The sequence below is a fragment of the Pinus tabuliformis genome, chromosome 1_2 (genome assembly GCF_031772625.1).
Source record: "Pinus tabuliformis cultivar Carrire ecotype Pingquan chromosome 1_2, CPIR1, whole genome shotgun sequence".
In the NCBI taxonomy this organism is placed as follows: domain Eukaryota; kingdom Viridiplantae; phylum Streptophyta; class Pinopsida; order Pinales; family Pinaceae; genus Pinus; species Pinus tabuliformis.
In genome coordinates this window covers 1189278373-1189292597 of record NC_142298.1, presented here as the reverse complement: position 1 = coordinate 1189292597, position 14225 = coordinate 1189278373, and the positions used below count along the sequence as shown (strand labels likewise).

Sequence of the window (14225 nt, the reverse complement as noted above, 5' to 3'; positions counted from 1 at the left end):
ATGTGGAAGAGAGGGCCACCATGGAGTACCAGTGGAGGCGAGGAAGCCTGTGAATAATTTTCGTTGTTCATGTCTTCCGAGGAAGCCGAGGAGGCCATCGAATGTTAGAAAATAAATTTTACGAGGGCAAAGGAACTCAAAAATTGGTTGCAGCAAAGTAGGAAAGGTCAACTTCAGTGGTAAATCTTAGGTTGAGGCGAGGATATCCCAACCACACAGGGACTTAATTAAAACACAGAGTTCACTCATGACAAAACAGAGTAAAATAAAAGAGGCTACGGAAATTTAATTGTGTAAAATTAAAACCATAACGCAACTGACCACACTTTATATTATATGTCAAAACATAAAGAAATTACATTGGCGTGAGGCTACAGCTCCAAGTGAAAAACACAACAAACTTACTGTGATTTACCCATTACTAGGTTGTGGAGTAAACTTCTGTAAAACTCCATAAAACTGGTTTTCACGCACCCACCAAAATTTCCTCCATGATTTTCTCCTCACTACCTCATAGACTCTCACTCCCTAACTTGCCCAACATGCCCAACATTAAAAATGACTTTTACTTGCATATTTATCCTAACATATGAATTTCACATTAATTACATGACAGAAAAAATATTTAATACACAACATGGGCAATTTTACATTGTAAATGATTTTCTAAACTTGCAGGTGTTTTGGAGTGTGGGCAACAATCAGGGAATGAATGTTTTCCCATATCTATTTATTAAACTTCATTAAATGCTTTAACCTTTGTGATGTGTTGCGGAATGGTCCGCTCTAACCTTATGTTCTGACCCTTGTCCTTCTGCCTGTGAACAAAATCGCAACTGTGTAGTGGTTGACTGGGCAAACATGATGGTTGTTAGTGTGTTTAAGGCGGTGGTTGGAATTAATATTTCCAACGCTCCCCCTTAATAACCACTGCCACCATTAACAATTCCCAAACAATCTCTGGGATAAATAAAACTTTCACGTGCCAATGGCTTTGTGAAAATATCAGCAAATTGTTCCTGTGACCTATAGTGCGACAACAGAATTTCATCAGTGTTAATCAACTCTTTGATAAAATGATATTTAACATCAATATGCTTGGTCATATTGTGAAAGACCGAATTATTTGACAATGCAATTGCAGATGTGTTATCACATAAAATAGTTGTTGCTCCCTCTTGGTCGCGGCGAAGATCCCTCAACATCCTTCTCATCCAAACTGCCTAACATGCTGCTGCTGTTGCAGTGACATATTCAGCTTCTATTGTTGACAATGAAACTATTGGCTACTTTTTGGAAGCCCTTAAAATGGCTCCTGAACCTAAATGAAAAACATAACCCAACGTGCTCCTTTTGTCATCGACATTTCCTGCCCAATCACTGTCGTTGTAATCAATCAGCCTAAAATCATGTGTTGCAGTGCACAAAATGCCATATTGTTTTGTCCCATTAACATACCTTAGAATTCTTTTTGTTGCATGCCAATGTGTCTCCTTGGGTGTCTCCATGAACCTTGACACCAAACTCACTGCATACATTATATCTTGCCTAGTGGCGGTCAAATACATCAAGTTGCCTATCATGCTCTTGTATAATGTAAGATTAACATTGCTGCAATCTTTTTTGCTCAACTTCAACCCCATGATAGTTGGAGTTGGTGCAAGCTTGCTATTATGAATTTTAAACCTCTCCAACATGTCCGCCACATACTTTGCTTGAGAGATAAAAATAACATTTTCTATTTTCTTTACTTCTATGCCCAAAAAATATCTTAACAGCCCAAGTTAGTGATTTCAAATTCATTCTTCATGACTTGTTTGAAATCAGCGATGAGAAAATCATCACTGCCTGTTAAAATTAAGTCATCTACATAGAAGACAACAATGAGAGTCTTACCATCATTCTCTTTGATGTAGAGAGTCGGCTCACCGTCACATTTGTCGAAACCATTGTCCAACAAGTAAGCATCTATCCTGCTGTACCATGCACGCGATGCTTGCTTCAGCCCATAAAGAGCTTTCCTCAACTGATACACTTTGTCTTCTTTTCCTTCTACCTCATAACCAGGCGGTTGCGCAACATACACTTCCTCTTTCAGCACTCCATTCAAGAACACTAACTTTACATCCATTTGATATACTTTCCATTTATGTTGTGCGGCAATCGCCACAAATGTACGCACCGTCTCCATCCTTGCGACTAGCTCAAAAGTTTCTAAATAATCTCTTCCATGTTGTTGCTTGTATCTTTTGACAACTAGCTTTGCTTTGTGCCTTTCAATCTTCCCATCAACATTGCTCTTGGTCTTATAGACCCACTTCACTCGAATGACTTGTTTTCCTTTCGGCAAGTTCACTAACTCCCATGTGTCATTCTTTTCTATTGCTTCTATTTCTTCTTCCATTGCCGCAACCCATTTTTCATCTTTGATTGCATCTTCAAAATGGATTGGATCATCTACATGACAAAAAAAAGAAAATAATGAATTCAGGCTAGCGCTGCTATCAACTTCATCTTGCTCATATATTTCATTCAAATTTCTGAATTTTGGTCTTCTTATGCTTACTGAAGATGGGCTTGATATGTCACTTGGTGTTGTGCTTTGTGGCGTGCTTGGAGAAGCACTTTCTTGACTGCGTGACGCTATCCTATTATTTGTTGATGGTGTTGTTTGCTGCCTGTTTTGTTGAGCTTGAATAGGAGTAGAGGGAGTCACAGTTGAGGAATTACTTGTTGCTGTTAATTCCTCTTTGTCCTCATGCGGTATATATGCTTTCACATTGACTGTCTTCTTTAAACTTCCATCCCATGCTTCCTTTTGTATGAACTACACATCTCTGTTGATTATGAACTTCTTGGTTAATGGATTTTAGAGCTTGTATGCCTTGGATTCATCATTGTATCCAACAAATATACATTTCTCCCCCTTGTTGTCCAACTTCTTCCTCAACTCATCTGGGACATGTGCATACGCCACACATCCGAAAACTCTCATGTGAGTAACACTATGCTTCCTTCCACTCCATGCCTCTTCAGGAACCATGTTCTTGACGCTTTTGGTTGGACACCTATTCAAGATATATGTTGTACAAGTGACAGCTTCGGCCCAATAATCATTTGGAAAATGCTTTGCCTTCAACATACTCCTTGCCATTTCCATAATGGTCTTATTCTTCCTTTTGCCACACCATTTGCTGAGGTGTATATCTTGTTGTAAATTGCTTGTGAATTCCATTTTCCCTGCAAAATCGAAGGAAATCATTTGAGATGTATTCACCACCTCTGTCAATCCTGAGAACTTTGATGTAGTGTCCACTTTCTTCTCAACAAGAGCTTTGTATTGGCGAAAGTGCTCAAAGACTTCACTTTTTTGTTTTAGGAGATAGACCCATGTCTTCCTTCTGTAGTCATCTATGAAGGTCAATACATAGTGGCTTCCACCAATTGATGGTGTCTACACTAGTCCACATAAATCTGAGTGGACAATCTCCAAAGATGCCTTTGCCCTTACTGACTTTCCCGCTGAAAATGTCTCTCTATGTTGCTTGCTCAAGATGCATCCTTCACATAGGCTATTCGGTTTTTCTATGAGTGGTAATCCCTTCACCATGCCTTTCCTATGTAGCAAATTCAAACCTCTAAAGTTGAGATGTCCAAATCTCAAATTCCATAACCAGTTTTCATCTTTGACCTTTGCTTGATAGTTCACTTGTGTGACAATTGCCTATTTTCTTCCATCCTCTTGTAAGTTCATTGAAAGTTGTTCTTGTGCACCTTCTTCTTTCAAATCTGATCTTATCTTTAGGGGAAACATTCTATTATTTATCATCTGAACCTTTGCAATCAGCTGTCTGCTTGGAGGCTTATCCAAAATTGTGCACACATCATTTTTGAAGAAGACATTGTAGCCCTTTTGCATTAGCTGTGTAATGCTTGTGAGGTTATGCTTTAGACCAGGGACAAAGTAAACATCTGAGATGTACTTTTTCTCCCCCTTCTTTGTTAGGATATTAACTCTTCATTTTCCCATGACAAAGACTTTGCTATTAGTCCCTAATGTCACTTCATATTTCACACTTTCATCTAGATTGGAAAACATATTTATGTTCCCTGACATGTGGTTGCTACACCCTGAATCTGGATATCATATATCACTTTTCTTTTCTTGTGCTACATTACAAGCTAAAAACATGCTATCATGGTTATGTTTTTCTTTTGTGAAATTTACACTTGGTTTGTTACTAATGTCATATTGCTTCTTTCTACATTCATTTGCATAATGTTCATACTTCTTACATTAATGACATTGAACTTGAGATTTATCATACTTTTGACTTTGTGCTTGATTTTGGCTTGGGCCTTGACTTGGATTTTGATTGCTGCCTCTTCCACTTGAGCTTGAAGGGTTGTTTCTTCCACCTCTGTGTGGGCTTCTTCCTCTTCCTCTAGCATATGATCTCCCTCTGCCTCGACCTTGACCAAAGGAAACTTGGGTCTTGAAGGCATGCTCCAATAAGGAGCTTGTTGCTCTATTCAGTCCATGTTCAGGAGAAATCAGTGATGCATGAAGCTCATCCACTGAGAACTGTGAGAGATCCTTTGTCCCTTCTACGGCCACAACTATGGCATCAAACCTTGCTGGAAAACTTTTCAGAACTTTCTCAACTATTCTTCTTTCCTCAAGTGTGTCACCATGAGACCTAATTTGAGTAACCAACCCAATTACATGTGTAAAAAACGAGTCTACATTCTCTGACTCTTTCATACAAAGTGTTTCAAAATCTCTTCTGAGCATTTGCAGTTTTGTTGTCTTCACTTTTGCCATGCTTTGGCAGGCTATCTGGAAGGTGTCCCATGGTTGCTTGAACTTCGTTGCTTCTGCAACCCTTGGGAAAATACTTTCATGAACTGCTTGGAAAATATAAAATAGGGCTTTTGAATCCTTCTTCATGTTGTCCCTCAATAGATCTCTTTCTTCTTGAGACATGGCATTGTATGCTGCTGCATCTGCTGGTTCTTGAAAACCATTCTCCACCAAATCCCAAATATCTTGAGATGAAAACAGGGCTTTCATTATAATAGCCCAATAATCATATTTTTTTCCATTAAACTGAGGTATCTGAGGATTAGTCAAGCTTGTGCTTGATGTTGCCATTTCTAAGTGTAAAATAAACTTTTTACGTGCTAGTAAATACGGTTCAAAAATTCTACCCTCAAAAACAAATTTTAATTGCTAGTAAAAACACTTGTTTTTACACTAACAATATTTAACCCGCTTTGATACCATGTTAGAAAATAAATTTTACCAGGGCAAAGGAACCGTTGCCGCAAAGTAGGCAAGGTCAACTTGAGTTGGAGAAAGGTAAATCTTAGGTTGCCGTGACAACCACACAGGGACTTAATTAAAACAGAGAGGGCAAAGCAAAGTAAAAAAAAAACACAGAGTTCACTCAAAACAGAGTAAAATAAAAGAGGTTGCGGAAATTTACTTGTGTAAAATTAAAACCATAATGCAACTGAGCACACTTTATATTATATGTCAAAACATAAAGAAATTACATTGCCCTCATAAATGGAGGCTTCAACGCAAGTGAAAAACACAACAAACTTATTGCCATTTAGGCATTACTGGGTATGTCAAAACATAAAGAAATTACATTGGCATGATACAACAAACTTATTGCCATTTAGGCATTACTGGGTATGTCAAAACATAAAGAAATTACATTGGCATGATAAATGGAGGCTTCAGCTGCAAGTGAAAAACACGTGAAAAACACAACAAACTTACTGCCATTTAGGCATTACCTAAGAGACTCTCTCGCTCCAAAACTTGCCCAACATGCTCAACATTACAAATGACTTTTCCTTGCATATTTATCCTAACATATGAATTAATTACATGGACAATTTTACATAGGAAATGATTTTGTGAACTTGCAGGGGTTGTGAAGTGTGAGTAACAATCGCCGAATGAATGTTTCCCCATATCTATTTATTAAACTTCATTAAATGCTTTAACCTCCGTGATGTGTTGCGGAATGGTCCGCTGTGGCTCTAAAACTTGCCCAACATGTCCAACATTACAAATGATTTTTCCTTGCATATTTATCCTAACATATGAATTTCACATTAATACGCAACATGGACAATTTTACATAGTAAATGATTATCTGAACTTGCAAGTGTTGTGGAGTGTGGGCAACAATCGAAGAATGAATGTTTGCCCATATCTATTTATTAAACTTCATTAAATGGTTTAACCTCTGTGATGTGTTGCGGAATGGTCTGCTCTGAACATCTGTTCTGACCGGTGTCCTTATGCGTGTAAACAAAATTGCAACTGTGTAGTGGTTCACTAGGCAAACATGATGATGATTGTTAGTGTGTTTAAAGTGGTGATTGAAATTAATATTTCCAACATCAAATTGGCTAAAGAAATAGAAAAAAAAGTAAAAGATGAAGATAAATCTCATAAATGTCTTTCTCCCACTACTGGAGATATATCATCCAAAGTAAAAGATGAAGATATATCTCATAAATGTCTATTTTTAATGATTACCAACAAATGATCATTCCAATGATGACAACAGAGATTATGTAATATTTAAATGGTTTTAAGCTTAACCGATAAAGCCATTGGATTTCCATAAGTGTTTGCTGAACTGATCCCGCTCGCCACTAACACGTCTGAATCGATACCCTCACCACTAACACGTTGCCTCGAATGGCTGAACCGATTCCCCTCGCCACTAACACGTCGCGTAGCCACTTAAATATTTATTAAATAAATGTTTGTAACGCGCAAGACGCAACCCTCCGTGCAATCACAGCGGTCAATCAGGTTATACGATGCAGAACATTCTGTTAATATTCAATCCTGTGTTTTGATTTATTAAAAAAAATAAAAAATTTGAAGCCCACATCTAGACGTTGAAATAAATAAAATAGACTCGTATCAATTTTTTTATTATTATCTTTAAGCATTAGATTTTATGATTATGTCGATAACGCATTTGATTTTATGTTTATGTTGATAATGATTTTCACAGGAGAAGGAGAAAGAGAAAGAGCAAAAGAAGGGAAATAGCCCGTCAAAGCCGATGGCTACCAGAAATTACTGGCCGGGTTCCAATTTTTTTTCCAAATTAAAAGAGGTGCTCGCGGAGGGAATTGAGGGCATTGTACGTATTGAATATAATTCATAGTTTAACCATTAATTATCATTACTTGATTTTATTTAAACGTTCTACTTTAAAAATGCTCTTACTTCCATGTGTTAATACACAGAAAGATGTTCCAACTGGCGACGCGAAGACAATCGCTCTGGATCTTGTTAAGCGAGTGGGCATGGGACACCTGGTTACCTCAGGTTTTCTTGTACTGGCAAATATTTTGGAGCGGTACGAAGCAATCTCTACAAATAAAGGAGCCTGCTTGTCCCTACTTAAGGAGATGGATAAATTGGCCCGACATGTTAATGAACTTCGAAAACGGCCTGAATTGAAGGAATCGATGGTGGATTCTATCAGGGAAGCAATAGCCTTGATAGTTGAAACCTCTCTCGCTTGCTGCACTCAAATTAATGCTACAAAATTTAAAAAGTGAGTACTCACTTAACATACTTTACTCTCATTCATTAACATTGTGTAAATGGATGCTAAATTCTAAATAAATTCGACCCCTTTTATCAAATAGTCATCTAAATGAATTTCTTAAGGCAGGTTTTTCTCAACTACTGTGAATGGAGAAGAGTTGGCTAAATTTAAAACAAGGTTAGCAGAAACAGACACCCATCTGCAGAGAAATTTTAATCTATGTCTTTACGATGGCATTGTGCGCCTACAAAAACCTATGGAGCTACAGTATCCAGAACATCCTAAAGACGCAGGTAAATTGTGTACGGTTGAAAAAGATGTTATTTTAAATATTTTTATAGTTTTTGAGTTTATAGAGGTTTATGATCTTTTGTGTTTAAATATGTTGCAACAGTTGGCATCGAAGATCCATTGAAAGAAGTTATTGAACGGCTAGAAATGGGAAGTGACAAAAATGCTGTAGCAGTAATGGTGCATGGCTTTGGTGGCATGGGAAAGACTACCCTTGCCGATGCCGTGTTTGCACGGTTGCTTAATGCAGAAATAGAAGGATATAAATATTCTTATGTTAGATTGTTTGATGATATAGCATCACCTCCAAATATTGTAGAGTTGCAAAAATTCATTATAAAAGCTTTGAAGATGGGAGAAGAGCCAAAAGAGTTCCAAAGGTACGAGGAAGGACAACGACAAATTGAGAGCATCTTAGCGAAAGAGGTGGTTTTAATTTATATAGACAATGTTTTGCTTCCTGATAGGCCTGAACAAGGCCCAGATGCTCTCACACGGCTTCTCCCTAACAATATGGCAAACGCAAAAAAATTGAGGTTGCTCATAACTACACGTAATAAAGATGCAGCGAGCTGGATGACAATGAGCAAAGGAGTTGAAAAGAAATTCTACCCAATTGAAAGCCTGCCCGAACCCAAGGCAGTGGAGCTCTTAGAAAAGGAACTGCATGACAATGGAAATCAACTAGATGCTAGCCAAATTGACGGGATAGTCAAGATTTGTGGAGGAGTCCCGGGGCTTTTGAAGGTGTTAGCAGGATTCATAAATGGCGGTGAAGGAAGCGCAGTGCAAAATTATGAAACATTGATGAGAGAGGCTAAAGAAAAAAACTGGAAAGGTTATATTGGGGGGAGTATAGAGCAATACGTCTTTGCTTACGACAAACTTGAAGATAAATTGAAAGATCCATTTCTCGATATTTGTTCATTTTTTCGAGGCTGGGACTGGAAAGAACTTTCAGATATTGTGGGAGAGACAGAACTGAAAAGGCTAGAACAAAGAGCGCTTGTGACCCGAGATGTGAAAAGCATGACTGCAAGGGTACACGATGTCATCTTGGAAGTTGGTCTCCAGATGACAGAAGGAAACAGATTCAGGTTGACCACTGCAAGTGAAATTGAAAAGTTCTCAGATATAGAAGATGAGGTACGCAATCTTTCAACTAAAATATTTATCATATACAGCCTTGTTTCAAAATGACTGACTCTAATATTTAATAAATATACAGGACCTTCAAAACATCAAGGGCATATGGGCAAGTGACAACAAAGATCCACTGCGTATACCCGCGTCAAAGCTAGATTCGATGTCTGAATCTTTAAGAGTTCTTAAACTCGGACCCTTCACAGATGTGGAGGGAAAATGTGAAAATAAATTTAAAGAGCTGGTTTTTTTCAGTGCCATAACTTCCCATCTTCCTTTTGATATCTCAAACAAGGGGTTCAAGAAGCTTAGACATTTATGTTATAACGCGGCAGATTTACAGAATCTAAGTCAAGTAAGTTCACTTAAAATATCTGGTTGGTCCCACTTATTTCTCTCCTTATTTTTCCTGGAATATCTAAAACACCTGTATCATGCGCACTTTTATTGGCTTTTATGGTTAGAACTTGGAGTGTGATTTTCATATATCACTAATTAAGTGCATAATGCGCAGATGCCCCCCGATCTTAGACACGTCAATATCAATTTAAATTCCCCTGCCTTCCAGGTTTCTTCCAATTGTATTCAGCGACTCAGATATTTGAGAGTATTACGACTGAGTAATGCACAGTTCAAATGCTTACCTCAAGAGCTAGGAGATATGGGAAATGGTTGGGAGGAAGTATCAATTTCAGGTTGCCAATATCTAGAGGAATTATCAATTTCAGGTTGCCAATATCTGGAGAAAGTATCAATTTCAACGCTTAAATCTTTGAGAGTGTTGAGAATGGATGACTGTTCTCGTTTGACGCAGCTGGCAAAAGGTTTGGGATCATTGACTTCTCTGCAAGAACTCTATTTGTACGGCTGTAAAAGTCTAGAAGCGCTTCCTAGCGAGCTTGAAAATCTTACATCATTGCAAAAACTCGATTTGTCCAAGTGTACAAGTCTTAAAGCGCTTCCTAGCGAGCTTCAAAATCTTACATCATTGCAAAAACTCGATTTGTCCGAGTGTAAAAGTCTAGAAGCGCTTCCTAGCGAGCTTGAAAATCTTACATCATTGCAAAAACTCGTTTTGTCCGAGTGTAGAAGTCTTAAAGCGCTTCCTAGCAGTCTTGGAAAGCTCACATCATTGCAAGAACTCAGTTTGTCCATCTGCACTAGTCTAAAAGCTCTTCCTCCCAGTCTTGAGGAGCTTTCATCATTGAGATTATTGGACTTATCCCATTGTAGAACAATTCAAAATCTCCCTTGTGGCTTAGGGAAGTTAACATCGCTTTTTGAACTTAAACTAAGTCATTGTCAGGGACTAAGTAGTATTCCTGGAACCATTGGACAACTGAAGTTGAATTTAATCGACTTAGGTTGGTCCTCTAATTTCAAAGAACTGTCCGATGGATTTTGCAACCTCTCCACTTTAACAGAGCTTGACATGACTTACTGCACGCGTCTAGAGGAGCTTCCGGGGCGATTTGGAGAAGTAACAAGTTTAAGAAAGCTAACGCTGAAATGGTGTTGTAGTCTAAAGAAGCTGCCAGAAAGTTTCAGCCAACTCGACAACTTGGAGCACTTGGATTTATCAAAGTGCTCGACTCTTGAAGAATTATGTAAAGACTTCAAAGGTCTCTCACTACTGCGAGTTCTATCACTGTACGACTGCGTCAAGCTAAAGAAGCTCCCTGAGGATTTCCAATGCCTCACCTCATTGGAAATTCTGGATGTAAGAAATTGCCATAAGTTGGAAGGGAAATGGATAGACAGCATGCTAAAGATGGAAAAGCTACAAATTTTGCGCATCGCAGGAAGCAAGTTGTTGGAGGAAAGATGGGAGAAAATTCAAGCACAACAATGCAATCAATCATGGTCTTGTGCTGTGTATACAAATCAGGTGATTATAACATCCACATTTTCAAACATGTTTTCTGTTCCCACATTATAATTAACTCTTTTGAAGTTTAGATTCTAAAACATATCACAGGGGAAAAAATTGCAAAGCATACATTATTTTTCCTTTCCACTCACTTTAGCTTTCTCTTCAGGGTTTATCAAATGAGGGTGAGGAGAATCTTCTAAAGCAGTTACAATCAGAATTCGACAGCATGCTCACTAATGGAGAAAGAGAGCCACTGAATATATCTGGTCTTCCTCTGCACACGCTGCTGCTTGTTATGTTTGATGGCCAACAGGAATTCCGTCCTGATTTTCCTTTGCCTTTACTTGAGGAGAGTATAGATGATATTCAAACACATTTCGAAATGGTTTATTTCGGCAATCATTTTAATAAGTTGCCTGAAAAAGTGGCGAATAGAATACTGGGGCATGCTCCGGCTAACGGGGACGCTACAGCTTTGTTTGAAAAACTGCTCTCATTAGTTGTTCATAACCTGCCGCCCGTTGACTTGCATCTTACCGACAGTTTACAAATGGCCGCGGAGATTGTGAGTGGGGAAAAAGGTGATAAATACCTTTCTCGTTGGAAATTTTTCGGAAGTCATGAGGAGGTGGAGTACTTTGTGGTGACGAAGTGCGGAAGATACGTTAAATTGAAGCAACTGGCAGAAAGAGGTGGAGGGAGTCCTATAGCTTTGGTAACAGAGCTCTTCCGAGAGGAAATTTCTCTTTCCTTTCTTAAGAACAAGGATGGTGAATCCACGAAGGTATTAAAGTTCTATATTTTGTGGATAACTCTTTCTTCAAATATTTTACAATAAAATTTTCAAATTCCCTTTATTGACTATTGATTATTTTGTTTGTGTTTATATGAAAATTGTAGGTCGGAATCGACGAATTGAAAGGGAAAACGATTTTGTTAGATATCAGGCCTGCCAACATCTGTTATGCTACTCCTCTTCAGGCTTTAGTGGAGATGTACAATGTGGAGAAAGATAGATTTAATTTTGAAATTATAACAGTTCCAATAATGCAGGACAATTCAAACTCGCATGTATCTGAGAAGTTTTCAAGTGAGGTTCCATGGTTGGTCCTCCAAAATCCGTGGCAGCTGACAAATGCAACCAAGTATTTTCTCGTTGAAGGGTTTCCACGATCGGTTGAAGGATGGGACTGGTGGTACCGGAATAGAATGATGATAATACAAAGCAACGGGACAATCGCACCGTATACTGGTGTACTGCGTATGGTAAACACATGGGGGGCAGCAGCTTATCCTTTTACGGCGGAAAAAGAGGAGGAATTAATACAAAAGGAAAAGACACAAATGGAGGCGGTGTCTCATGCAATGTTTCTTTTCCAGCATTTGGAACGTGTGGCAGAGCAGGTCAGTAACTACCTGTTATTTGTTTGCTTTTTGTATATTTTGAAAAAGAAAAAGAAAACGATTTTCATTTCTAATTGTTTTTTCTCCTCTCCTTGTCGTTGATGATGAAAAGTTGATGGAGGCAACGGGTCAGCAAAAAATGATATGCTTATGCTGTTGTCACGAAAAGGAGTTTACAAATTCCATGAAGGATGTGTTGACAGAATTGAGTGATATCATTTACATTATTTATATTCCAAATTTTCATACAGGAGGAGGACCAAAATTGGGGTATTTCACTGGTACAATTTATGAAGAATGGTATTCTTTGGAACCTTCAAAAATGTCATCAGAAGAGATGGGAGGAATCTTTTCGTTAAGTTTATCTGAGTATGAAGCTATGAGATTTTGGGCGCGTATTCGCTCTTTGAAAAAAGGAATTAAAGCCACAGATCAAATTCAGTTATCGGAAATGCTGATGGTTTGTAATGATAATCATCATAATCCTTCTTCATGGATGTTTATAATGGATGAAGATGGAAATTTGATAACAACAAAGGGGAAAGAAATTGTAAAATTGTTATCTGAAAAATATTCAGATGACAGAGTAAAAGAATTGATGCAACAATTGCTCAAAGGTGCTCAAACAAGTTGGAAGAAGACGCTGCTTGAATTAAAAAAAATGCTATAAATTGATGGCGAAGATAATGAGGGTTATGCTGACGATGATGATGTAGATAGCGAGGGCGAGTGACCTCCTATAGGCGAATGCATACCTTAATCAGGGAACACCTAACTCATTTAATGATGATTCAATATTGTACACTTCTTAAGGGTAAGATTTTTCATTTCCAATGATTTTAGTTTTGCTTAGTAATTATTGAGGTGTAGTATATACTTGTACCTTTTCAATCTTCCATTTATTGAGCTTTTAGGATGTGTGTATTTTGAGCTGTTGTATTGTATTTTTATATAAAAGATATTTGGTTGTTAAATAAATTAAGTTATTTTATTTTAAAAATATTGATATTTTATAGATTTTTTAAAAATATTGATATTTTATAGATTTTTTTTTCTTGTGTTATTTTTGGGTAGGTCAATTGGTAATGGTTGTGGAAATAAAGTTTTACTCAATTCAAAGTTTTTGGGTTCAAATCTTGTGGTATCCCTTTGATTGGGGTGAGAAGTTAGACATGATGAAGATATAGTCCTACTAGGCTTGTAATTTTTTTCCTTCTTATATTAAAGCGTAAGTTTTATTTCTTTACTATATCTTCTTCTTTTCTAATTTTGAGGTTACATCATTTATGTATTGAAAATATTATATAAATGAATTGTATGTGTGTTTCCTTATAAAAATAGTTTATAAATATGTTTATTTTGGAATAGGATTTTATTTTAATTTAATTATCAATAATTAATAGGTGGATGGTAGGGATTTAATCTATATGGAATATTTATAGTTGTCACTTAGACTTGAAATTTATCTCAAAGTTAGTTATGTCATTTTTTATTTCCAATTTAATTAAAAAATATTACAAAATTAAAGTGAAATAAAATATAAATAAGAAATTTTGATTGTGAAATGAGTTATGGTTGTTTGGGCATGTGGCATTGATAAACTATGGTATTGTAGCAAAAATTATTTACAAATTAAGAACCTCCATAAAAAAAAAAAATTGGTGAATCTCCAAGGTTAAGAATCTTGTTACACGTGTTTTAAAATGTATATATGTTTAACTTGTATTCATTCTTTTTATAACTAGTATTTGCACATGTTGCAAAGGAAACACCCTAAGACAATGACATAAGAAACAATAGCATAGAAGAAGTCAAAATTTTATGGAATTTTGTTTCTTTACTGGTGTTTCCTTTTTATCATATGTTATGTTTGGAGATTCCAACTAGGGTATGTTCAAAGTGAAGGTAATGCACAA

General features: G+C 37.1%; 1 protein-coding gene across 1 annotated transcript in view; it reads left to right on the top strand.

The window, feature by feature from the left end:
• LOC149210488 (uncharacterized) overlaps positions 1–13148 on the top strand; it is a 29722-nt gene extending 16574 nt beyond the window's left edge. The window contains exons 2-10 of the mRNA XM_089396728.1: positions 7053–7184; positions 7291–7604; positions 7725–7891; positions 7993–9035; positions 9118–9387; positions 9547–10920; positions 11072–11689; positions 11806–12309; positions 12422–13148. Coding sequence (XP_089252854.1) covers positions 7053–7184; positions 7291–7604; positions 7725–7891; positions 7993–9035; positions 9118–9387; positions 9547–10920; positions 11072–11689; positions 11806–12309; positions 12422–12979 — 4980 coding nt within the window. The 3' untranslated portion in view covers positions 12980–13148. The remainder of the gene's footprint in view (positions 1–7052; positions 7185–7290; positions 7605–7724; positions 7892–7992; positions 9036–9117; positions 9388–9546; positions 10921–11071; positions 11690–11805; positions 12310–12421) is intronic.
• Positions 13149–14225: the final 1077 nt, after the last annotated feature.